Source organism: Corvus moneduloides, chromosome 3, assembly GCF_009650955.1.
Source record: "Corvus moneduloides isolate bCorMon1 chromosome 3, bCorMon1.pri, whole genome shotgun sequence".
Lineage (NCBI taxonomy): Eukaryota > Metazoa > Chordata > Aves > Passeriformes > Corvidae > Corvus > Corvus moneduloides.
Window position 1 is genome coordinate 74,796,256 of NC_045478.1, and position 15,293 is coordinate 74,811,548.

Sequence of the window (15,293 nt, forward strand, 5' to 3'; positions counted from 1 at the left end):
AACAAAAAATTGAACGCTGAACATTATAATTTAGGTAAGGAGCACTGACAAATTCCTTACTGATAAATTTCTTCATCCACCTTAATGACTTCCTTTTTATCAATTTTCACATTTATAAGCAGAAGGTTTTGATATCTAACAAGCACGTACGGGCTAGCTGATAGAAGCTTATAGGAATGAATATACTTTGTTTAGTCAATAGTAAGTCAGATATTGCATTCCCAGAGGAAAAGAAAAAAAATCAGAAAAACCCACTGAAATTTGGGTTCATACTTAGATATTTACCAAGAAACAAAATTTTATATGTTATGTATATTACTTTTAATTTTTAAGTGATTGAAAAGACTTTAGTATTGATAGTCTGATTTCTTTATACAGTCAAATAGGGAATATGTACTTAAGTATTCAGTGCTATATCATGCAGCATCATATAGAAAACATAGAGAACATTCTATGTTTATAAAACAATGGAGTAAAAGTAAAAATTACCAAACCACTCTTCAGCATTTAGAACAGCACAGATAGCTTTACAGCAAAACAATCAGTATATTTAGAATTTTTTAAAGAAATAATAAAAGTGTTTATTTCATGTTCCTGTGTTTTAGTAGAGATATGAAATGTAAGTATTAATTGAGTTGAAAGACACAAGAGACACTTTTTAATGTCAGAATTGTAATACGCCAAAAGACATTAAAATATTAAAAATATTAACAAGCTAATTCCCTCAGTGCCCCTCAGAAGAGACAAATTTCTTGCAAACTCCATTTTATTAATGGAAAAAGAGAGACAGGTCCCAGAGCAAGCACACAAGCACTCATCTCTTACACCTGTAATCAACTCATATGTATATCCTTAAACAGTGATGATCACTAAAAACTCAACATTAAACAACAATAAATATAGATTTCCTGCTCTAAACATAAACAAAAATCTTAGCAGTACCGATGAACAAAACTTCACATTTTATTAAGAAGCACTAATATATATGTGAACATAAAACCATTGTATGAATTACTGGTACTGAATGCAAATGACTACTGCAAAAAATAGTATTATTTAAGTATTTTAGAAATACAAACTAAAGGGAGGGCAGAATAACTTAAAAGATACAGTCTGTTGTTATCAGACTTTTAGAATAAGTCATTGTCTGTAATATCTAACTAAAAAGTTAAAGTCAATGAGACAAATATATAAGATCCACTAAATTATTCTCTATATAATCTTATATTATGTGATACTGCGCATGTTTTTGTTTCACTAGTATTAATCTGGAGACTCATATCTGCCATATCCAGCTTGTGACATGCAGTTCACTGGCATAATAAGCTGCAGTAAGCCATGAACCAAGAAACATAAATGTCAGCTGGAAGCTATGAAATAATGTCTAACATGACAAGAAAAAAAAAAAGAAGTATAATCTTACTTCAAAACTCTTCACTTCTTCTTCACCATCATCATCTTCTTCATCATGGCAGCTCTGATACCATGTAGAAAGAAAACATTTACTGATAACTCGCAATTTACTGATAACACTTTACAAATTATTTCTTTTGATCTTCATCACTAACTTAATTAAAACACAAAATAAGCATAAGATATCAAACAAGTTACCTTTGCCATAATGTCAGCATAAGCCATATACAGGAAATCTTCTTCCAATTTGCTGGTTAATAGAGAAAGGAGAGGTAAATGAGGAAGATTAGAGTCATTATAGTAGAATTGAAGTGCCAAGATATTTTTAAACATCTTACAAATATTTTTAAATAATTTCTATGCTCATAAATAATAACAAAAGTATTTTTGGAAAATTAAGACTTGATTAACTTATACAAATGGAAAAGTATAGCCAGCTACAAACACAGTACTCAGAAATTCATAAACACCTTCCAATAAAGTGAATATAGTTAATTTTTCAATTATACTTAGGATATACTTCATATTCTGAATATAACTGTCAATAAGGAACATAGACAGAAGACAGAGGAGTAGTAAGTCCTGAACACAGCATCCATAACTGTGAAAAAGTCCTGTTAAAATCTCTTTACATACCACAAGCTAAAGAGGTTTGAGTGTAACTCAAACTCACCATATGTTCATACACACGTTTTGGCCTAGATTATGTAATCTCACTTGAAAAGAGACATATACGATTTCAAAAAAAGGAGTATTCTGAAAATCTGCACGCATTCTGTAGTCTCTCACACCATGCCTACCATTTTTCAGTCAAGGCTGTTCGACTGAATAGCAGAATAAGTTGATGTAAAGGATCAACTCTTTTAAGGCTTTCATCTTCTTCTGGTGGTTCCTCCCCAGGTTTCTTTAGGGAAAAAAAGATTTTTAAAGTATATTTAATTATCTATAGTGAACAATGTTTTACTCTGTGCAATTTACTAAACATTAAATATTAACATATGTAATTTTGATTTGGACAGCCAGGAGGACGCAACTTCCAACAAAGTATGAAAAAACTCTGACTGTGTTTATGACCATGAAGACTTACAAAGATGATACGACTTGCTAAGCTTTGGATTTCCTCTCCTCATAAAAATTAACCCTCTCCCCTAGATTCTGAGAATAACTTCAATCTTTTAGTCGGTTATCCAGAACTAGTGGTAAACAGATGCCTGCATTTACTATTATACTGTTTGTAGCTCACTATGCTAAGCAGCTTCATCAGATAAAAATGAGAATCCTGTTTCAAGTCTATGCCAGGTAAAATGTTCACTGAGAAATTATGAGAGACTTTGAAGAAGAAGAAATCCAAAGCTGAAGCTCAGCAGTAGTTTTAGACACAAGGAGCTCTATCTACCAACAACAGTAATGTTGGCAGGATGTAGAATTTTAGGAGATGACAAATCAATAATGTACGAAAAATATTATATATGATTCAATAATATATCTAAATGCATAAAGAGGGTTCTTTTCTCATGTGTTATTTTGCTTTCAGTTTTAGACAGCTCTAGTTAGTTTTCTTTGAAAGAAAAATGTAGTCCTAAATACTTTAATGACAACTACCAAAGCAGTGCTCAGAAAAAAACCTATACAAATCTGTCCTCCGACTTCTTGTGTTTTGCCAAAAGACATTTAAGAAAGTAAGTTTTATCTATCAAGTTATTAACAAAATTGCTTCATCCAGGCACTTTTTTCTATGAAGACTCTGGTAGCTCAAAGAAAATTGGTCGCATAAAATATGCCCACTCTTCCTCCTTGTTTTCACCTAGCACTATACACCAAAATACAGATAAAAAGAATTCCATGCATTGATAAGAGAGCACAAGTAATAAATTATTATATTGTCATATGTTATCTGTTAAGCAATAAGGATGACTTGGCCACTTCAGAGATTCAAGGAAAATGGATTGTTGTCTACTAAGAAAACAAATTTTGCATGCCAAACAGATTCCTGTGGGAATGCTTATAGATGGTCTATGAGTACAACTCTTTCTTACGGGCCTGTGAAGTCCACCTTTCCCACTCAGCTGTACCAAACATGACCAGTTGCAGCTGAGAATTCCCTTCAGTTGACATATATGCACAACTATTGTTTCATATGCCACTCTATGATCACCATACAAGGTTCATTTCACATTTTTCAGTATGTGATAATGTGATTTACAGTATCAGTAACAAGACCAGAACAATGATGGATGTCTTCCCCTGCTCTTTATTTCAATCTCATTTAGAATGCTGACCTTTCTCTTTAATTAACTGGCAGTATTCTGTACTTCATAATGTTATCAACCAGAATATCTCCCTATGCTATAAAAACTGATGAAACAAAAGGGCAGAAGTTCTGTTAATATGTTACTAGTTTACATAGATTTATTGCAATTAAATGGAGGATCAAATTCACCAATGAGTGTGCATTATTAAGCACAGCATGAACACTACAATCAAATGATTTTCTGAATTTTTGGGAAATAAGTATGCTTAATTTTCAATGTCTTGAGACATTTGCCCTATAGTTATGTAGGTGTAAAACAAAAGGCTTTACCTGAAGAGGATGAAACATATAGGTTGGGTAAGTTTTAGCTGCCATTTCTAAATCTTGAAGACTTAAAAAATATTATTTTATATAATCTAATTATATTATTATTTTATGTAATCTAAATTTCTATTAAACATATTTTTCTTACGAGTTATGTCCAATAACATCTACCAATAAAACAAATCAACAGTTATGTCAAATAAGCTTAAGTGTTCATATAACCTATTTATTTAAGCAGAAGCATTTTTAAGATTAATAAAAATGATGTTAACATCAAATATCAAAAATCTAGTTCCCTTAGAGGCTTTATTTGTTGAATCACAATTAGGAATCAGCACAATTAAGCTGCTCAAAAAAAGGACAAGGGTATACTTTTTTCCTTTAATTTTACAAGTGGAAGAAGCAGTACGACTTTTGTATAATAGACTTGAGGACAGAAGATTCATGGAACAAAACTGCAAGCTTCAGTTCAGTTCTCTGCTTTTATGTGATGGAAATTATCAACTCCCACATCCCAGAAAAAGCTCTTACCACAAGTCTATAAATTGCCTGGATCTGGCAAAGTCAGGAAGAAGGTAGCTTTGACTGGATTTGTTCCTTTAAATTATTTTTACTTAGCAGAAAAGAATGGCCAAGATTCTCAGTATTGAGAAAGAAGTCACTACAGCATAAAAGATTGTAGTTTACTAACTACAGAGAGTTAAAGGACAGGAATCTTGCCCATAGTTTCTGAGTCCTGGATTGGTCCATTTTCTTACTTAGAATGTGAACAGTCCAGAAACTTCAGACAATCCTTCAAGAATACATCAGAGAGCCCAAGGCACCTCTTTTCTTCCCTTCCAGATGAGTTCTGCCACTATAGCCTGGGCTGTGATTCCATCTTGACAGTTCAATAAACTTTTAATTCCTTGCTACACCAGGGTATAGTTTGTCTAAGAGGAGCCTTCACCAACAACACAACTACATCTTTCATGATGTCCACAAAGCATTCTGGATCAGCTCCACAGAGCTGAACCTCAAACTCTCACCCTTCTGAGAGTGAATGCTCTATGGCAGCAAGAATGTGATAGAAATTTATTTAAAAGACAGATGGAGTTTTGTGTGCTCGTTTGATTGAAAGGTGCAATACATCTCTACTTAAAAGAGCAATGGCAATACACATATCTGTAGGTTTGAGGAACTACAAGGAAATTCCTGTAGTTTTTTAATAAAGGATGATATAAAATCCAGGCCAGTCTGCTTCTGTCTTCTCTGAGACAGTTTTTCACTCAAGCTACCTGTTGGCAAAGAGTTATTAATAAACTTAGTAAGTACATAGGTTTGTCAAGGAGGTAAGGAGATAACCCTTCATGTCAGTGTAGCCAAATTACCATGCTGGGTTATTTCTTTACATCTACACACCTGCACATACATGCACACATGCAAAGAATTGTGTTGTTCCACTGCACACTCATGCTCCCAGCTGCTGAAATATAATTATTTTTGAGATTGAACCTGCGCTACTTGCATTGTGTTGGGATACTTAAGGACATCAGTTTAAAAGTCTGTATACAAAGTAAACATTTGTAGAAGTCTCTTGTTTTTTCACAATGCTTGATCCTACTATAAGGATGCCACAAGAAATTAACTCTGCATGTGTGCAGGCAAAACTGAACTTCCACAGTCTGTGTTGAGTTCATTCCTGCTGATTTCCCTTTCACTATTTTGATTCTAATTTTCAAAATTGTTTACAACTTGGGTAGCTGGTTTTAAGCACAAGCTTTAAGCAGTAAAAGCAAATTATTACTTCTTTTCTAATAGAAATTTTACAGTTAGCTTCCTCTCTCTATTGCAGAGAGCAGGCTCTCCTTACAATGAAAGGACTGATCTCAGACTGTGTTCTGTTGGACTTCCCAGTATGAATCCCTAGTACTAGCTCTTGCCCAACCTGTGAAAAAACTACCTTTCAGAGAGACAATTGTAAGAGATGAGGACCCCAGACTCAACTGAAAACCACCGTAGGTATTTACAGGGCTAAAGACATGACTCTAACACTTCATCATTGGGAAAAATCCTCATATCCCTGACAAGAAGATTCTTCTGTGAAGAAGAAGCAGGCTCTGACAGCTTCTAAGGAACTGATTGATCTAAGACTAGAACTCCTCTAGTTTAATATTCTAACCTTTTGACTTAAACAGCTTTAATGTGGATTATGTAGTCCTCAAATATACAAAGGTTAGCTGCAAAACAGGAGGGAATAGGCTGTTCCAGTTCTCCACAGGGCAGAAGATAAGAAATAGCAATTGATACGTAATTTAGAAAAAAAGCTTTATAAAAGATTATTGAAGCCCTGAAGCAAACTGCCTGAGGGGATTTTGGAATCTCCATCATTTGTAATTTTTCAAAAGCTATCAGAGTGACTTGGTTATAGCTCATCCCTTTGGGAAGAGATAGCTTAGGTGATATCTTAGGTACTTCACAGATTTATAATTATTACTATACAAGATAAATGTTAATCCATAATACATTCTTATGACCCTTTCACCCAGACATACTGCTAAGTCTTCTATCAGTTTGTCTTCAAAATAGTGTTCCTCTGTTTCAATCCAAGATTTATCATAGCCTTGAAGAAAGAGATTGACGGCTCGGTGTCTAAAAAGGAACATTTAAAACAAAAGCTGTAAACTTTTAAAAACAAGATTTAGTCAATATGAATTTCATTTAGCTTGAAGAACTGTCCAGTCATTACAAGAATAATTTAAAAGGGAAACAAAATTTCTATGGTCAAATGCACCCATTTAAAAAAAAAAATTACATTAAAATGTTCTATTTAAAACTGTGTTCCACTAACATGTAAAACTGATACTAAAACATAGTAATAATTATTTAGGAACAGATAATAAATAAAACTTTAAAGAAATTTAAAAATCATAATTAAATAAAATACATTGCCACACTGCTGTTTTATTTTTTAATAAAAAATATTGTCATATTATTTTAATTTAAATATTAACATAATAGCAATAGATAAATTTGGATTGTGCTCAAATAATTGCATTTTTTAATGTTCAGGATTAGACTTGAAATCAGAAATTGAAAATTATATTTTTTGTTATTTTTTTCAGAATATAGAAAAAAGCAATTAAACCTAATAAAAGAAAGCAGCATACAAACTGGTTTACTATTTTTTTCTTTTGATCTTGCCAAATAGCTCCGTATGAATATTAGTGCATTTGTGAAAGACAGAACAATATAGCTCTCACCTTGGCAGATTATACAATGGTGCCATTCTAAAGCAGGCCACTACTGCTCTTTTCCTCTGTTTAGACAGCAGCTTATGCCACACTGCTTTTTTGGAACGCTGCGGATGCTCCACCTGTTACACAAAATACACATGGAAAAATAATGATGCAATGTCCCTAGTGCCTGGAAATAGTAATATTAGTGAAATTGTTAGTTAACAGATAAATTAAGTAGAAAAGGAACAGAAGATGAATAGATCAGAAAAAATGTTCCAGACAGAGTTCAAGCATTCAGCCAAATCATAGAATCAGAATTTAGAAAATAAACTTAAAGCAAGAATCTCCCTTTCCTGGTATGATACAGATATTCTTCTTTTTCACTTCATTCAATTTTTTCTATCTTTTAGATAGAATACTATTGCAAATAAGGCCATCTCTCAGAAGACCTTAACTTTTAATGTGAAGAATCTTCATTCATTCTATCTTTTATATGTAACTCTTTACACATGTACAGGTAAATTGTACAGCTTCACATTGCGTCAGACAATATTTTTAAAGAAATTTTCATGGATACAATTAATCTTTTATTTGTAATATGTACCATGATGAGCTACAATGGAAAAGAATTAACTTTAAGAAAAAGTGACAAGTACAAAGACTTAAGACTAAATCTTTTCCATGAATTAGCACAGACAGAATGTACATAAAATACATCAAAACACTTTAGCTACATTTCATAAAACTACAGCTTCATCTTAAGATATATTCTCTTTCTGCATCCTGGCTCTACAGTAGCATGACATGAAATTGGGTGTGCTCCATCTTCATCTTTTACACTTTTAGAGTTTGTTCTTCTACCTTTCATCCTTGTTTCCATCTGAAGAAAATGACTACTGTGGTGCTGAAGAGCACTTGCATACTTCTGTATATAGCCTGACTGGATAACTGGGAACTATGATTGCAGGCTGTGCTACAGATCACTCCTTTCCCACAGCCTATTCAGAGTTTCTGTGATTTATTTCACACATCTTCCATAAAGATTATATAATTCGATTTAACCTACACAACTGTTGCAGAGTTAAGAGGGGGATGACTTTTGGGGGGGTGCTGTTTGGTTTTTTTGTGGAGGGTTTGTTTCTTCTACAACAACTACACTCCCCTGTGTTCCAACAGCATCAAAGAAGGCAGTGGAAGTTAGTATTTCTACCCTGAAAGACTTAGTAATTCTCCCTTGCAACAAAATCAAGCATTATATGTAAAATATGTAGTGACAACTCTGATGTTTATGTAGAGCCAATATTCAACCCAAATTTGGTTATCCAGTTTAGTGAAATACAAAAAATGTTAATAGTTAAAAAATGAACATTTAATTAAATGAACAAAAACACTGCTATTCAGTGAAATATGTAATTATACTTGAAAGATTAAATGGTAACAATCTTAAACAAGTTCTTTCTAAAAGATAAAATACAAATGAAAAGTATTTTTTAAGAGAAAGTATAAAAAAGTGTTCACAGCAAACATGTTTACAGTCACAAAAAAAAAAGGCAGCACTAGTAATTTAAAAGTCATTCAAATCCAAATGTGAAAGTTAGGTAATTAGTAATATCTTCACAAACAATTATAAATCCCTCTATACTTTCCCAAAAGAAATAGCCTCGGCCTACGCAAGCGGATTTCTGAAAACAATAAAAACAAAGAAGTTAGCTCTGCCTGGAAAGAAAACACAAAGAATGAACTGATTGTTGCAAGTGCAATACAGAAAGCATTCAGAGTATGTATATATGGAGAACAGAGTATTTGTATACAGAGAGCAAAGGATTACTCAAGACTATCATAAAAACAGGTGCAGTGCTCATATATTCACTCATTTTAAAGACACCATATTTCCCATTTCAGTAACAAAAGCTCCTACAGAAGATAAGTAAAGCTGTGGGGCTAAATCTTTAAAGAAATAGGTGCAAGGTAGTCATAAAAAAAGCAGAAAGCATTTACTTGACAACAAGCAAAGCATTTACTTGACTGACCAGAAGTACTGATCTTAAATGTTGATCTGGTATTACAATGAGAATCCATCCTGTTCTGTATTACTGCTGTCAACTTGGATAAAACTAGGGTAAAAGAGAAAACCTTTTTCTCCTCTATGTTTCTAGCTTTTCTCTAGCCTTCTTTCCTCACAGCAACCCTATATCCTCCTAATCAGCACCCATTCTCCTGTCTCGCTCTCTCTCATAGGCAAACCATGATTGACAAGGATTTGCTTCCATATTCTATCACGTTTTGCTTTCTCCACACATATTCAGCAACAGGTAAAATTTAGTGACTCCTCCTCATTCTCTTCTACCAAGCTGTATAAGGCTGTTGAACTTGCAGCAAGTCCATATCAAGGCTGGCCAACTATATAAAGAAGAGTTGTGTGATGCAACAGACGGGACACAGATATTCACATCAACACACCGTCTGCAGAGTGTATATGCAGAGTGCATATCTCTCAGGTTCCTATTGACTGAACCAGTGACCTCATCACAGTGTGGAAGCTTCCTGACATTGGATCTGAAAACTTTCTGAGTGAAACCAACTAATCTAATGAGAATGCAAGAGAACCTTGAATTTTCAAATGTTCTTTGAAAAGGGAAAAAAAAAAATAAGTAAATTCTATATGAAGACAGTTTGTAGTCTAGGTTATGCAACCAGCAGTGTTCATCTCTGCCATTAGGAATACCCTCCAAGTTAATGTCCTGTTTTTTCACTACATTTTAAAAAGGAAAAAACACAGAATAAATCTAAAGTGCAAAATACGTAACAATTCTAAAAGAAAAGTCACAAAATGAATTTATCAACTAGTCTTTGACCTGTAAGATGTATCAATTTAGGAGATTTTTTAAGGTCATATTTTAAAGAATACTGCTACTAGAAAGGACACAAAATAAAATACAGAATTACTTAAATGAAAGTTATAGTAGTTCAGGTCACATGGGAAGCTCGTATATTACTGCAAAAAATATTAGATAATACAATAGACCTTTTTGCCAGATTCTGAAGCAACTTAAAACATTCTGACAGATCTTTCTCAGAAAAAATGATTCCTCCAACCTGCTTCTGCTGTTTCTTGAATGCAGCAAGGGATATATGAGTTGGCCAGATTGGCCAAACAAATTGTTGTTGTAGCTGCTGCAAATACACTGTGAGATAGATATGACCATGATATTGGACTACAAAACATAAGATTAAGCACGTAAGCAGTAGTCATCAAAAGAAAGAAAAAACAATATAACATTAAATACAGCAGGTCAAAGCACAAATGAAAGGGTGAATTATTTTATTTAGATAAGAAGCAATGGAATTGGTAAAGTGTGTCTAACCTGTTCCAGGTGAAACAGTACATTAGCTATATCAAGGACCCTTTCCACAGTCTTCTCTGGGTCTGAGGAATCTTCAGTCCTGTTTGGTAAATCTTTGTAAAGTGCCATCTGCCATCTAATGGCGGGATCCTCAAGCTGCAAGAGAAAGATTTCACATGTCACCAAGGCAAAATGTTCCAAACAGTTTAACTAGTAGAGAAACTGCTTCAAAGGTCAACTGAAACACTTTATATGGCTATCCTACACTTTTACATGGCTAACCCACATAGCATCCACTACACTGTGAGATCACGACTAATTTGTGCAATGCTTTTTAAGAGCTTCCATAAAACATGAAGTGTTTAGGGTTGGAAGGGACCTTTAAGGCCATCTAGTTCCAACCCCTCTGCCATACACAAGGACACCTTCCACGAGACCAGATTTCTCAGAGTCATGTCCAACTTTGCCTTCAATACTTCCAGAGATGATGCACCCACAGTTTCTGTGGGCAACCTGTTCCACAGAACTAAAACACTAATAATCATACAAATAGCAAAAGATCATTGGTCAACAAATAGCACTGGCACCAGCAATGAATATAATATTTGAGGAAAAGTAATGAATATGAGGTACACAGCCATAACTTAGTACACTGCCTTTCCCATTATTAAATGAAACCACATTGAAAGTGTTGCTCTGCTAGTCGGGATTACTTAGTTTTCAGTCATGGAAATTAGAAGTACTGCTATTATTTATGTCTATTATAAAATTTTTTTAATTGTTATAAAATCCTAATTTTACTGATTACTAGATAAAAAATTTAAAATTAATTTTGAAAAATTAATTCCAGATTCATTTGCTTATCAGCCTTCAAATTATAAAGAACTTTAAGAAGCAAAATGGTTTTTATTACATTTTTCTGTTTACATTTCATTTTTTCTACTTCATTGATCTGTAGTTCTCTGTTTTACAATTAGTGATTTCTTTTTTGGTTTGTTTTGTCTCCCCAGTCCTTCTGCTAATCAACACTGATGCAACACACTTTGCAGCCATTTATTGTGCCAATGACACCGATGACCCATTTTACTGAGAACTGTGGCCAGTGATCATTCCTAATTATGCAGTTACTGTTGAAGACACACTGTCCCAGATGGCTAGAGAACTTAGGAGCTAAACCCTACAGATTTGCATAGGGCTTGAACTCAACACTTACTTGTCTAAAACTTCTTTGTGGATACAGATTTCAATTTGTGCCTAAGGTGAGACAATAATGCTAATTCACCTCCACAAAACACATTATGATACACAGTTTACTCAAGTTTCAGGAATGATTAAAAACTTACACAGTCGTTCATTAATAGCTTATTATAACCTAGAAAGCCACATTTTGCAGGCATTTCTTCCACCTTTCGGCTTTTCCATTTGTTAACAACTGTCACATCCACAGTCTTTGTGTGAGCATTTGACTGGATCATCATGAATGGATAGTCCACAAAAGACCTTTTAATCACAGGTGGAGATGTCTTTTGATCTGAGGACTCCTCACATTCTATCAAGGTACAGCTTTTTTGTATAGGTAGTTTTCTAAGGGTATGAGTAGTTGACATTTCAAGATGTGAATTAGAATGGCTGGAAGAAGATTTTGGTGACTTGAGCTTCATCCATGTCAAAATGAATGCAAGTTTCGTCATCAATTTCTTGAAATAAAAGGCTTGGTACTGAGTAACAGCATGCAGGCATGCAAGGAAAGGAAAGACAGAAAGAGGGTGAAGACAAATGCACAAATGTAGACAAAGGTAGACAAATGCATGAAATAGACACCACGACATTAATAGCTAAAGATTCAGAAGGATGATTCTCTAACAGTGCAGTACTCCAAAGACGAATCTAGATAAATTACATTTTAACTCTAACATAAATAACAGAATGTTAGGTGTTTATGAGAAGTGGTTAACAGAAAACACCATTTGAAGAAAGAATATTGCCATGGTTGGAAGAAAACCAGCCTTTCAAAAAGCAGTATTTTTCCTATATTTTGGAAGCCACTTTACACAAATACCATTATAACTAAGTTACATTATTACATTATTAATTCACAGTAGTAAATAATAATTTAAATTTGTAAGACCAGTTGGCCTAGATTCCCATTATGTCTGACTTAATCAGACAACAAAAGGGTAGTGCAGGCATGATGGCATCATTTTTCTTAAAAAGAAACATCATACTTGACTGTACAGTGACTGAATCCTAATGACAGCAGAGAATTATGGAATAAATTGTATTTTGTACATAACTACTGAATTTAACTTTAGACATTATACATTCAGTAATTAAGTTACACACATTTAGTGTTAACTTTAGAATATGTCACTGATAAATCATCATTTTGCCTGTAGTTAACTACTTTTCACAGAGGTCAAAATCAGAGTTTTTAAAAGTTAATAAAACAGTATGCAAATAGCTATAAAATAAAGCTAACTACAAGAGCAGTTTAGTTTTGTTATCTATGTATCTATTACGTGTCTCTCTTTCAGATTTTCAACTTCCACCAGGAATTCATTTTAAAATAGGAAAGTCTAAAGTCATTGCTGAAAAGTTTCCAACTAGAAAATCCAACAATATGTACTTTGGATTAGCTAAAATTACTTTTGTCTTAATCATCAAGGCACTGTGAAATTACATCAGTCTAAGAAATTAAAAAGCACATTTATTCTCATGTAGTATAAACAGAGGAGACGTAAGTTGCTTAACAATAGCAAACTTTTAATTGAAGCATCGGAAGTTTCTGAAGAGAAAGCACAGATCAAGGTATTAGGATGTATCATTACTTCCAGGCAACAAAGCAGTAACAGACAGAAATTTCAGAACAGCAGAATGTATCAGTGAACAAAATAGAAACTGAAGTAGTTAAAACAGGAGGACAAGTGCTAATTAGCAACATGAAAACCCGGGCAAGAATTTTAACCGCATGGCCCACAAGATGACAATAGACACATAATGACAATGTTGGAACAGAAATAGCTATCGTTGTCACTAAGAAAACACTATTGAAGTTTATACAGAAAATCACCTCATGTTTAAGGGTTTTATGTTCATGGCATGCACATTAAGTACTATTGTTCATTAAGATCTTCAGAAACACTCCTTTTTTCCTAGTACTTTGCCTGTGTGTTTTCTGCTTCTCAGTATATAACAATATTTGCTATACAAGGATAATTATTTCAAGCTTCTTAGGATTTAACCAAATCTTTTGCTTCCAGAGTAAACTTTTCTATGTGCAAACTCTATAATTTAACACTACTGGATTTTTATTTGTAGCATTTTATGCAAAACACTTTTGTTGTTGACATGGAAGTGATACATGGAAAGCATGATGTGAGAAAATTAATCTTCACATATTATTCAGGAAGAACCATCTCACTTCTGACTCATTAAAAAAAAATTATTTCTGCCATGCACTGATTGCAGAGGAATCTAGACTTCTGAATGATTTTTTAAAAAGTGTTCAGAAAAAAAAGCACCAGATTTTCAACTCATGTTTACCCTTTTGTTACTTTTAATGAGCACAGGAAATACCAGTTTAGTTTTTTCTTGAGGTGAATAAAACATGGGGCAGGGGGAGGAGGTAGAGGACAATCCTAAGTAAAGATACATCCATAGGTATGATTCCATCTTTCTTCAATAGAGGAGAAATTTTATTACACTTCCATATTCTGGCTTCTTTGTCTTTATTTAAAGCATTAATAAAACAGCTTAATTACACTAGACATTCAGCACTTTTCCCCTAAAGCTAGTCACCTGGCACTAACTGGAATTCAGTAACAAAAACCTACACTTTTCCCCAAAATACCTTCTTTTCCCTGGGAAGAAAAGCAGGAACAAATTGAGAAAACTGGAGATTTTCCACTTTCAGAGTACAGCAAAATGGCAGCTTCCTTTTCGTTTACACTTCAACCTGATACTAAGAAACTTTAAGCATTTTGCAGACTTTATCTCAAATAATAGTAGGAGTTTAAACAGTGATAGATCTTCCTTCCATCTCCAATTTTGCATTAATGGTGTGAATGGAGAGAGATTTGAAGGGCCATATGTTATTGTATATAACACATATATACACACATTAAAAACCTAACATTTAACAGTTGACATGAACAAGTTACTTGACAGAAGAGAATAAGGGACTACAAGCTATCCTAATGAACCAAGGCAAGTTGTCACTATATGGCACTAACAAACGAATTCAAAGAAAGAAAAGTCAAATTTAAAAACTGTGTATAGATTACCTTGCCCTGAAGATGAAGATTACTGCGGATGACATCTCGTACTTCATCTTCAGTGTCTTTCTGCCAATAGATTACAAATCATATAAATTAGGAATAGAAGGTAATTAGGAAAAGTTATAATTCATTTAAATATCAACCTTGGGCTTCATCAGATGATGAATTAAACTGAGAATGTGAAAGACTGAGAAAAATCTCCAAGATAAATCTTTTTTTATCCAAGCTCACAGGATCAAGTTCTGGATGGCATCATACGTATCTGTTCACAGTAACATACTAAATGTGAGTCTGAATTCAGATTACTAATATACACATACAGAAAGTTTGACCAAATAAAATCAGTAACATGAACAGAGCCTTCTGTGATTTGATTTCTGTTTGTTTTGCAGAGCTCTTATCCTTTATAGCATTCAGTTCAGGAGTCCAATTGTCATATAACCCACTAGAGTGTATAAAGTATTAT

The 15,293-nt window shown here is 33.6% G+C and overlaps 1 protein-coding gene across 2 annotated transcripts in view; it reads right to left on the minus strand.

The window, feature by feature from the left end:
- The window catches only part of RYR2 (ryanodine receptor 2), a 391,308-nt gene that overhangs the window by 55,937 nt on the left and 320,078 nt on the right, over positions 1-15,293 (minus strand). For both annotated transcript variants that reach the window (XM_032102227.1, XM_032102226.1), the window contains 8 exons: positions 14,834-14,893; positions 10,572-10,706; positions 8,853-8,888; positions 7,231-7,343; positions 6,523-6,619; positions 2,214-2,317; positions 1,612-1,663; positions 1,424-1,477 (listed from right to left, as the gene is read on the minus strand). In XM_032102227.1, the coding sequence (XP_031958118.1) occupies positions 1,424-1,477; positions 1,612-1,663; positions 2,214-2,317; positions 6,523-6,619; positions 7,231-7,343; positions 8,853-8,888; positions 10,572-10,706; positions 14,834-14,893 (651 nt within the window). The remainder of the gene's footprint in view (positions 1-1,423; positions 1,478-1,611; positions 1,664-2,213; positions 2,318-6,522; positions 6,620-7,230; positions 7,344-8,852; positions 8,889-10,571; positions 10,707-14,833; positions 14,894-15,293) is intronic.